The following is a 12,713-nucleotide window of genomic DNA, read 5'->3' on the forward strand; positions in this document are numbered from 1 at the left end:
CTGTTTCTGCTGTTCATTTTGAACTACTTGGAGGACAATCCTCACAAGCATCTACTGTCTGGTCATACCTACTATACCTGCTCCAGTCATTCAAGGGTTCCTATTGTCAGAGATTATTACAGAAAACTATGTTTAAGAGTTTCTAATTGAGAATGGGCAGCAAAACTGTAGTTGAAAAAAGGTCAAGTACCGAAACCAGCTGTTAAGACTTAAAGGGAAATGGGGACCAATAAGCCAAATATGACTTAAAACTAAGCATTTTCTGGCCTAAAATGACCCGAAATTAACATATATTATGGTGTTCCTCTTACCTTCGGGCACTTGGGAAAAACTATCTTTAACTTCCGACCCCTATATATGATACTGAAAATATTAAGAAAGAAAAAACTCATACTTGTCTGAATAATTAGGTTCTGAACTTATAAACAGTTGTGGTTTGCATATATATTTTTTTCTTTTAATACAGTGCTTGGTTTGTCAACATAGCTTTTACATAGTATGATTTCATCAAAAGCCATCATGGAGCTATTTCAGATTTAAAATATATGCTTGATAAAGCAAAGTGGCCTCAACTCAATCACAAGTGAAACTAGATTTTAAACAAAATCCAAGTGCAAAAATGTTTATATATTCTATTAACCGTAACTTGGTGCAACTCCGCTGTAATTTTATGGAAATAGTAGGTATTACAACATTGATAACAACTGATTATATATATATCTATACATTTATTTCTTATTAAATATAAAAAGTAATCTACAAGATGGTTGTAGTTTTTCTTTCTTTCTTTTAATTTACTTTCTCCGATAAATCCTTGGCCTCAGTCCTCTGCATCCTGTAAAGAGAAGTTTTAAAAGTAATACAGTAAGTGCAGACACTAAATCAATCTATTTAAACTAAATCACAGTCATATTCTTAGCATAGTTTGAGATTAAGAATTTAAATATGGTCCATCCAAATTATACATGCCATACCATTTTCTCCAGAAACAAAGCTAAAGACTACCATTTAAGCTCAATAAATCACCACCATCAGCATCTCTGAAATAAGATTTCTTAGGGTATTGAATCAATTCCAGTAAGAGTATTTAAATTAGCAATTTGAAAACGAGGCTGGCTTTTTATCGACAGGTGGCAATCCTGTGCAAACGTGTGTTGAAAACACTGGTAGAACATCTCATGAGTAAATGGTACTAAATGCACTGACCTTGAATGACATTGACAAGTGTGGGTTTAAGTACACGTAAAACTGAGTTATTACGACAGGAGTAAATGTATGAGCATGCTTGTTCACCCCGTGCTCATTCGTACGGACAGTGAAGGATGAGAATAAACTCAAGACTGGATGCAGTAAGAACTATGAGAAGTGAATTTGGTAGAGAAATTGAGGTGAATGTTCACGGATGATCGAAACACTACACTTCGAATGCCTTCTGAAAAGTTCAAAATGAAGACGAAAGCTGTGAGGCAACGCATAACGAAGAAAAATCTAGCACAAATGGAAGTTTTATGTTACCTAAGCTACGGGAAGTGGGTTGAAAGTAAGAAACAATATTCAGAGAAGCAAGCAAGATGAAAAAGATTTATTTTTGTGGCATGAACAACCAATAAAAACGTTGCCTTTTCCATATTATCAATTGTATATAACTGGCTGATCTCTACCACGTTATGCAAGATAGGCAGAAGTATATACAGTAGTGCACTCTGTATTCCTCTCTGCGAGCGGCCGAGGATGGTTTAGAGTATGAAATGCAAATAAGTTACGTACCTGCCCTTGAAATTATATTCATTTTCATACAAATTAAACGTTATAGGGGTTCAGATCCGACGGACTTCCTGTCAGTGCGCCCCTGACTTATATGACTCACAGTGAAACAAATTTATAAATCTTATTGCTATCAAGTACAATGGCATTATTAATAAATTTTTTTAGATATTCATATTTCAAGTCATGTTACTAGATACTGAGACACTGGAAGACTAAGTACTGCTTAAAATTTAACCCAAAATATGCAAAAACACAGTGGCAAATTTGTGTAAGAAAAAAAGATCCTATATCCTAGATAAGCGATCGGCAAAATCCATATTCTCTGTCTGCGTGCCTGTAAATCGAATAGTGCAATGACGGGACATCGGATTATCCTCCTTCCTAACTCAGCGTTGCAATCCTGACGTAAAGGTTTCTTCTTTTTTTCAACTAATATAATGTACATTTTGAATTTAAACAATACTAGTAAGATTCTTAAGAAACATTTCTTTTACTATCAATGAGTCAATTTCTTTTTATCATCAGGTGGTACAGTGTTCCTCATAAATATCGCAACTCTATAGTAGTACAATACTTTAATTTATGCATTTGAAATCAATATTTCGCTGGTTACCTGCCTATCAGGCGTTAGTTTAAGGTTAGATTGATTATGCAGCAACCTGCAGAACATTGATTTCAAATGTATTGCATAAGATAAAATCTTAAAACTGTAGTCGAGTTGCGATATTTATATTGAACACTGTACAAGACGAAAAAAAAAAAAATGAAATGTTCCTCTCTTTTCCGTCGATATTAACCTTTAAAAAAAAAAGAAAAAGTTTGTTTGTGTCATATAAGTCTACAAATTTCTAATAGTTTGTAAAATACATAATCGTTCTCGCAGAATAAGAAAAAAGTCTTAAAGATCATGAAATCTCAAACACCCCCGAATCGCCCAGTTTTGTTCTAGTGTCCCCTTTGAAAATGAGAACGCCGCTGGAGAGCGTTAATATACACGTTGAGAATAGGTGCGTATAAATTATAGAGAATAAAGTTGAAAGAATGACTGCGTCAAAGGTTTTTTTTTCTGCTTATAAATTACCTACGAGAGCAAACACATTTTATACTCCGTTAGCTACTCGCACATATTTCAAGGTAAAAGCACAGTTCCGCACCTCCTTGCCCGCTAGGTCCCAAGTATGCAAAAATGTCCGCCCTGTTGCCGACTTCTGATGTAGATTATAGTGACAATTTAAAGCTTGGAGACCACTTGTTAACCGTTCTTATTTTGAAAACTGCTGCAAAATTGCATGTAAATATTAAAATAAAGGCTTACGAATACATGAAAACCAAACATCAGAGGTGATACGTACCTTCGTGACCTCCTTGTTTTGGCGTGGTGCAGCCAATCACTTATCGCTTCCCTGATTTGCTCCTCCGAACACTCAGGATATAATTTCTTTGCAGATGCTAGAAAAAAATGTACATATGACTATGTTGATATATATGAAATTATACATTCATTAGTAAACTTAAATCCTGAAATAAGAACATCAAGAGTGAGAAAGAGAAACCCTAACAACAATTTTGGTATGCAATCCTTTTCCGTCTGAATGATACCTTGGTAATGAGATATTTGCTGTATTTACGAGAGTATAATACTTCACGCAATTTTTATACGGAACAGATAAAGAAAAACTATTTCGCATACAGCATACAGAGAAGTTTATGCTCCGATTTTCCCCCCCTCCCACTGCCTCTCTGTATTGAAGATTACTGAAATTGTCATTCCCAGCAGTGAGTCACTCACCACACCAATGACTCCCCTCTCAATCTAATTGACATTTTTATCATTTGCAGCAATTGTCAGTGACTTTTTAAGTAAATAAAAAAGTGCAGTCATTACAAAGCATATACGACGTATGATATTTTCGTCTTACAAGTTTAAATAATGTGGGGAGAGGATTGGAAATATTTTGTGTGATCTGGAATTGAACCAACGGCCATGTTTCACATGCCTTTCAAAATTATTGTTTATAATGAGAATCATTGTTTTAAGGTAATAAAATTTGGAACAATTCAGCGGTATAATTGAGTAAATATAGTAGAATTTTATGGCTTCTACTAACGCCAGAAAAAGAACCTATCAAATTAAAAATTCCTCACTTATTGAAATAATTAAACATAACTGTACTCATCTCACTTTTCTTCTGTTTGTTTTGTTTTTGGTGGGGTCTGTGTTACTACAAACACTCAACTTACATTCTATTGCAAAACAGTATATTTTATATCAAAGAACAATTTGTTACTCAAAAAGAAACAATATACAGGGTGCTTCAGGAGGAAAGGTCAATAATTTGAGAGGCGGTCAGATTTGTCGACTACAACAATCAAGTTTACATAAACATATACGTTTTAAACCTTTGTTTCAGATATATCACTACATGAAGTTTAATGCATGGTGACAAGGGTACACTGCAATTATGTTGAAATGCGTACTGTGATACTATAAGACACGAGAATGGTAACTAATGTAAAGAGGACTGAGGAGGATACTACAGGATTAACACTACTCATAATTGGCACCAATGGTCCGCGGAAAACCAACATGCTTCATGCGAACAGTTACCAGATGGAACTTTCGTGTTGACAGTGCACCATACCTTCATCTTTTGCAAAATACTTTCCCTCCGTATTTGGAGGATAGTATTCTTTCTACGCATCATGTGATACCAAATGGACGGTGAACCGTTTTCACTCGACTATCACCCAGTGCCTTCACGCAAAATACTAGTCGTTGGATTGGATGTTTTGGACTAGTCTAATGGCCACCTAGGCACCTGTTCTAACACCCTTGGGCTACTGTATGGGTGGTTGAAAGAAAAGGTGTACAGTGTTGGTAAATAACAGCGGGAACATAAAATTAATGAAACTGTTTCAACGTAACTCCAATGTACACATTTCCTTGTCCACATGTACCAAATTCATATAGTAATATCCCTGAAACAAAGTTTATATGGACTTCTTGTTCTGGACATGCTTGAGCACAACCTAATTATTGCCCTTTCCCAATAAACACCCTATAAACTATCAAGCATTGAAGACAATGCGATCACGATTAAAAAAAAATGCACAAAAAAATCTTACCAACAATAAACTTGTAGGTTTGTGTCTCCACAAACGACAGCTTCCTCACACAATTTATTCCCGACTTTCCTGTGAGGCTATACAGCTCAGCAACTTCATCCACCACGACACGACGAAGAATATTCTGTGCTAGTTGTTTTGGAGTTTTTCCACCACTCGCCAACATTTGAAACTGAAAGTAACATTGTATCGATTGTGCTGTGTTAATGCAGCGAAAAAATTTCATGCATATAAATAATATTTTTCAATATTTAGTTAATGTTAGAGCAAATAATCACCATAAATTATTTCTTGTGATTAAGTTATCTGCCAAGGTTACATATCTTTTATATGATGTGAAATGTGGTGGCAAAAATAAATCAGCAAATCTGATGAAAACTAGGATCCAATTTGGATAGATTAATACATCTTACTTTTAAACAATCAATGTTATTGGTAGTTTTTTTTTTCAATGTTACTTTCGTTTGTTTGCTGAAGAAACCAACCTAGGAAATGCATTACATTTTTTGCCAACTCCACTGTTTTTACTTCATAGAGCATGTGGAGGAATGTAGTACTATCCGAGTTCCCATGATCGCTAAAGAAGATAATTCTTTAATGTGTGACTTTTTGAATGTGTCTTAATTCTGCAAATTTGATAAAATTATACATATACATAGTCAATATACACATACATTCTTAGTTGTTGAAAACTTTTTACACAATTTAACTTATAGAAAAAAACATGCATACAGATGAAACGTATTTAATAACTTCAAAATGTCAACTCTTACGACAATTTAGTATTCAGCACCAATGTTGTAAATGTCAAGTTTTTGTCTTACACATGAATATAGAAGCGAACAGTCAATATAAAAGTGAGCAGAAAGTGAAGTTTAATTTCAGAGCACAATAAGATAAATAACAGACACTCAATATTCTATTATTACAATGAAATAGTGAGAGTAGCAATATAAAAAGTATCATACAAACATCCCTTTCAAATTAATACAATTGCCATGACTTCAGAAAAATATGTATTTCGTAAATTCACAACCTTACTCATGCAAAGCGACGAATTTTTTTTTTTTTTTTTTTAATTTAATAAGTTAGAACACTGAAATAGAAGATTGACGGACTGTGCCATCAGTACTACTTTTAGTTGTTTATATTCACAATGAGGAGTATTAATGGTGCTATCTAGTAGGAAAAAAAAATAACAATGGTAAATCTCATACAGGATGTACGCGAATCTGAACCTATAAAGTGGAGATAATCTATGTATCTCCGGAAAACTTAGGTCAAAGTTAGATCAAATTCAGTCACCAAAAATCGGGAGCATTCTGCTAGGGAGCGCTACATAACTAATTTCTGTGAAAACAATTTATTTTCTGAAATGTTATAAAGTCTATAAATGTCTACTCACGTAATATTGTCTTGGTTGCTCATTATAGGTAACTATTTCAGACTCCTGGATTTTTCACCTTTGTGCTCTAGAAAAGATACAACAGAGCTTCTAACAACATTGAGGATTTTCATTGACTTTCAATGGAAATCTTGAAGTTCCAGAAAGTTCTCGTCAGGACGTTTTCCGTGACCTTTTCAGGACGTTTTTACGAAACACTTTTATTTCCAGGGTTTCCAGGACGCGTGTGGACCTTGCATATTATGTACAGCAATATTGGAAGACGTTGGGATATGTTGGTGAATACCAACACACCTTAATGCCGAAACAATACTGCTGCACACACTGCTGAAAGAAAATGCTAACACAGCTTGCGTTACAAGAGTCTGGAGCACGGTAAGGTTCCTCAGCTAAGCTTCATTGAGGAAGAATAAGCACATAGGAAACAGAAAAAAAAATGAACAGAGGAGGATAGTAAAGAGCAAATTTTTTTAAAAAAAGTAATAGTGAGGATTAGTGACTTGTCCCTTAAAAAATGCTATGACTTATTTAGCTATTGCTAATATGTAGCAACTTAAATCATCACTGGAACTGTCTTTGGCTTGTATTTTTAATAATGCAATCACTAAAAATATAGGAAATATAGGAGAAGATTAAAATATAGGACAAATATACACACATTTCCAAACAAATAAGAAAAAATAGGAAAAAGAGGACAGCTGGGAGCCCTGCATAACATCACTTAGGAACTAGTGTGTGCCTTATTCAAATATCCATGTTTCAGAATCGTGCGGCATTTGCGCATTAAAGCTTAGAGAGGCATTTCGGAAATGCTCCGGAAATTTGAAGTACTAATCAACTGCCTCTACAGAAATTGATGCGCAAATGCCGCACGATTCTGAAACGTGGATATTTGGATAGGACACATACTAGTTCCTATGTGACGCTTTGACCCGACCACGATTGGTCCCATAGTACTGGAGCTATGGATCCTTAAAGTTAATTTTCTCACGTTTTCGGTAGTGTAACACCTAACAGTTGTACAACGTATTTAGCGCCATACTAATATATATAAATTAACTGGCCCGTGTGGACAAATAATAAATATCTCATGGCGTTTGTCGTATACATAATTAAAAACTTCCTATTAGTTTCCAAAAATAGCGGAAAAATTATAGTATGTAGATACGACCTAGTTTCCCACATTTAAGAAAATGAAAGTATTATGAAAGAAAACACTTCAATTTTTACCATATCTTTCTTACATATTACTACACAGTTATTTCGCGTCAAATCACATTTGTAATATGCTCAAATTTAAATTTTGTGTGTTCTCAAAACAAGTTTTAAAGTCAAATCTAGCACACACAATCCATTTACATTATTGTGGACAATTTAGTTTCAATTCACTATTTGGGAGGCGCGGTGGCTCAGTGGTAGAGCGTTCACCTCTGGTGCTTGGGGTCCCGGGTTCGATCCCAGCCCCCGCCAAGTGAGCTTTGTGGTGGACAAACACCGTGCTCGTGGGTTTTCTCGGGGTACTCCCGTTTTCTCCCACTTTCTTCATTCCACCATTTTACTCATCTCTCATTATCACCGTCTCCTTTAGCCTAACCGGCATAACCGTGGGACGTAAAACTCAAAGATTTCATTTCATTTTTTCAATTCACTATTTACAAAGATTCATAAGTGACTATGAAAAATTTAATAGCAGTGAAGGAAAAAATATCCTAACTAGATAACACTCATAAATCATTCAAACTCAGCTCTTTCTTGATAAGATTGTGCTTTTTCTCGTACTACTTTATTTTTTGTAAGAATCTACATAACGGGTTAAAGACATGACTGAACAGAGCTTTGATTTTTTTGTGAAGTGCAAATTTCGTGCATTATTACAGAGAGAGAGAGAGAGAGAGAGAGAGAGAGAGAAAATGACAATAGCATAACAGACAACAGGGCGCAAAATTTCAAAGTCAGACTCACTCGCCAATACAAAAATGATGGTCGCCAGTATCTCTCACGTACAAATTATGAGAGGTCCCCCTCCCATGGTCCTTGGTTTGACAAAGAGATTGCATTCGGGCATAAAATTTGAAACCAAGTTATCTATTCTAGGCACTGGGCTATCCCCCAGCTGTTCTAGCTTCAAAGACATCCAAGAGAAATTGTCCATTTGGACACGAAACCGGGGTTAACTGGTCACAAATGTGATTGCCGACTCACTCACGAAGGACTCTTGATAAAAATACGTTGTACTGATCTTTACATAAGCTTGCTTGTTAATAGCTATAATTGTCAAGAGTAGGGATGGCCAGAACCGGTTCCTGTTGGAACAGTTTTTCGGGTCTGAACGGATCCGGTTCTAGAAGATCCGGTTCAACAACCGGTTTTTCGGATCCAGGTCCGGAACCGGTTCTTCGGATCCAGGTCTGTAACCGGTTCTGGAACTGGGTTTTCGGATCCAGGTCTGGAACCGAAACTTTGTGACGATCCCTACACTAAACACGAGTTGCTGGAAGGCTGTGAACAGTGTGCTAGATGAAATGGTGGAAGCGACAGGCAGGCACCCAGGTGGCGGCCGCTTGTCTCATTTAGCAAAATTAACTGGGTAACTGGCAAACTTAATGGTTAAACAGGCAAATTGGCCAACTCATTTGGCTAAACACTCACTGGTGGACCAAAATAAAAACAAAAAACACTGGTGGACCAAAATAAAAACAAAAAAAAAAACTGGTGGACCAAAATTGTTTTCTGGGGGCACAAGAGAGTTTGGGCGGGGAGAGCACAAGCGCATGGTCCTCTTTGCAGTGTTTTGAAGGTGAAATTTGTGGCTCCTTTACGGGTCTTTGGGGGCTTTCGGATCCAAGTCTGAAACCGGTTCCTAAGAACCGGTTCTGGAACCGGAACTTTGTGGCCATCCCTAGTCAAGAGTCATTTCAGAAGGACTAAAAGACAAACAGTTACACAAGTAAAAACATTATACAGAATTATATATATAAATCGGGAAACTCCATTGGGAAAATCCTGTTATTTAAATGTATTTGTGTGTAAAATTTGAAGGTCAACATATCATAATCACTAGGCTAAAACTGAGGTATTAAATTAAAAATTGGGTATGTAGATATTCAATAAAATTAAAACAAAGTGAAATCCAAGCTGATGTTGGAAGCTACGTAGGCAGTTGATAAATTTTGCCAATTTCTATCAATATGTTTAAGCAGCCTTGGCTTCTTTATAAAACAAGTAGAAATATATAACTTGGTTTCATTTCGTATGTTTAGGCTTAAATTCCTTATGAAATACCAACGTTATCACGGAGAAGACTTTCGCTTAAAGAAACGCCTCGAATTGCTACTTGCTTTACACCTGAAAGATGGACCGAGAATTGAACACGGGACCCCTCGATTAAAAGGTGAAAAGTAGATAAACGTAATGCGGATGGTTTGATATGTGGAAACGTCACCATAAAGTTCACACGATTTAAACATTTTTCTTTTTTTTTTTTCTTTCTTGTTTAAACCATTTTTTTTCTTCTGAAAAACCAGCTGGTTTAAACCAACCCTGCCTCGCAGAGTTATCTTTTGTGAAGTAAGTCACAGTGGAGATGTTACATGTGAGACCTACAGTAAAGAGTTGCCCTTAAGCTATATCCTGAATCAATTCGATCTATATTCAGATATCCTTTTTAAATATTGCATGTTGCAGTAAGGTCTTCAAAAAAATGCTTGTATGGGTTCACTCGAGCAGGCGGTTCTACCGAAAACAAAATTTATAGGTAAAATACGATGTGAAACACTTTTCGTAAAAGAAGCAGAGTGTAAATATAAGTAATTTCTGTCAGTGGATATCATATTGAAATACATTTTCAATGGTAGTGAACGTATTCTACATGTAACTATTTACTGAAGCGGAAGAATACAAGAATGCGAAGAAGGTGAAAATAAACTGCGGGAAAGTTCCGTTCGTGTTAGCAATGGACGACTGCGATAGATATAATGTAAGCATACGATTAGAGAGCGTCGATACGTGTGATAAAGAGCGTCGTATTATAGTTTTTCAAGCGTCATGGTAAGTGTAGAAAAGTAAAAATTCAGAGCATACGAATTTCTCCTCGCAGCAGACCATTTGTACGCGGGAAAGCAGTGAAGCCATTTTGAAATTAAGAATTACTACTATTATATAAGTGCTTTTGAAGGTAAAAATTATTGCAGATATTTAATGTATGTTTTCACTATCCTCGTTTATGCGTATGCCCTTGTTGCTGACCCGCCTGCTCCCTACGAACGCACCCCTTTGATCCGCTCGGGCCTCCTGCTGCGCTCCTGCCCTGATTCGGTTAGATAGCATTCGTGCTTTTTAGTGGCCACCTAGACAAGTTGGTTCGTGGTTTATGCATTAGCTCCTCATTTAGTGCATGTTCTGCAAAAAGAAACCGGAAAATGCAATAAATGCGTGTAAATTTCATAGAACCGTTTGCTCGAGTAATGCCTTTATACCTTTCTTAAAAGATGGCTCAAGAAAAATACATGCATACGATCAGGTTCTATTTTAACGGCAAGGTTCTTGATTACTGGTCCCTTCCCATTGAGCAGTAATAAAGACAGAAAACAACGTGCCCTGCGGGGTTCTAACCCGCCTTCACTCGCTAACGCTCGCTCGGCAATACTGTATAAGTTAAATGCATAAACTTAGTACAGAAAGAAACCTACCCAGCTACTAATCTATATGGGGGACCAGTAATCTAGAACCTTCCCTATTTTAACTATTACCCCTAATTCCCATTCTGGATTTGGTAATGATACTAGCATACCTTGATTTGATTGTAAATTATCTCGGAGGTTCTGCCGTTGGAACACTACCTCCTTTCAAATGTAGGGTTATGTATGCATAATTTATTTCATGTTAAAAGGACTACGTGATAATGACTCTTGCAGATCTTTCTTTAAAGAGATGCAAATCATGACAGTGCCTTCAATGTATATCTATAGCTTCAATGTCCCCTCCAAAAACATAAAATGTCAACTAATAAATACTGCTTGAGAAGAACAGGATGCATGTGTATACGGCAACATTAACACCAGTTTTATTATTTAAACGGGTGCTTTATTAAATTTTACAAATTACAGTAAAATTAAGTTCATCACTCACCTGATTATAATATAATGTTGAATTCTTCGCCTTCAACAACATTGGACAAACACCACCACACCACAGCTCGTACCCGACCACACAAATAAGCGCGCCGTGCATGGCTAATACACAGCTCCAACCAGTGCGTATGCGTGATTCGAAATAAAAATTAAATTAATAACTAATAGAGAAAAATAATATTTTACTTCCAAACAATAATAATCTTATTAAGATTATTATATTTACATATCTTTTTGTATGTATATAATCAGACACATGTCTATTCGGTTCTCACGTCATTTATTACATCAAAGCGAACACTGCACATTTTTTATGCTACTGAGAGAGCCTATTTATAGCGTGTCGATTTATCTGATTGAATATTTATTCCAATGTACTTAAGCCTTCGAAAAATGCAGGTTACATTATATTGTTTATTTAGAATGAGTAATATAATAATTTTTAAAAAATTGAACTTTCAATTAAAAATACTATAGCCATATTTAATGTAAATATTAGCAGAATGAAACTAAATACAATTGCACGGTATTACGAATGTGTCATACACATGTGCAGTAGCTGTGCAAATGCACATGTGCACACAACGGCTTAAGCACGGGTTATATAAATGTGTACTGCATCCACGAAAATGCACATGTGTACATAACGGCTTAAGCACAGGTTATATAAATGTGTGCTTCATCCATGCTAATGCACATGTGCACATGCACTTCTTAATCACGGGTTATGTGCGTGTGCATCATCCACACAACTGCATATGTGCACATAACGGCTTAAGCACGAGATATACAAATCTGAGCTTCATCCATGATAATGCACATGTGCACGTGCACTTCTTAATCACGGGTTATGTACGTGTGCCTCATCTATGCAAATGCACATGTGCATATAACGGCTTAATGACGGGTTATATAAATGTTCGTTTCATCCTTGCGAATGCATATTTGCACATGCACTTCTTAATCACGGGTTATGTGCGTGTGCTTCATCTAAGCAAACGCACATGTGCACATAGCGGCTTAAGCAGTGTTATATAAATGTGTGCTTCATCCATGCTAATGCACTTGTGCACATGCACTTCTTAATCACTGGTTATGTACGTGTGCCTCATCCACGCAAATGCACTTATGCACATAACGGCTTACGCACGTGTTATATTAATGCGTTTTACATCCATGCTAATGCACATGTGCACGTGCACTTCTTAATCACGGGTTATGTGCGTGTGCTTCATCTACGCAAACGCACATGTGCCCATAGCGGCTTTAGCACTGGTTATATAAAT

The 12,713-nt window shown here is 36.2% G+C and overlaps 1 protein-coding gene across 1 annotated transcript; it reads right to left on the bottom strand.

Annotated features, from left to right (window-relative positions):
• Window positions 1–724: 724 nt before the first annotated feature.
• LOC145673090 (uncharacterized) lies at window positions 725–11,582 on the bottom strand. Its single transcript, XM_081742444.1, has 4 exons — window positions 11,426–11,582; window positions 4,894–5,065; window positions 3,120–3,216; window positions 725–835 (listed from the first exon to the last, which is right to left on the bottom strand). The coding sequence occupies exons 1-4, from the start codon at window positions 11,525–11,527 to the stop codon at window positions 790–792; spliced, it is 417 nt and encodes a 138-aa protein (XP_081598570.1). The 5' UTR covers window positions 11,528–11,582; the 3' UTR covers window positions 725–789.
• Between the last annotated feature and the right edge of the window lie 1,131 nt (window positions 11,583–12,713).

This window comes from Thermobia domestica, chromosome 16 (assembly GCF_964235325.1).
Source record: "Thermobia domestica chromosome 16, izTheDome1.hap1.1, whole genome shotgun sequence".
NCBI classification, from domain to species: Eukaryota; Metazoa; Arthropoda; class Insecta; order Zygentoma; family Lepismatidae; genus Thermobia; species Thermobia domestica.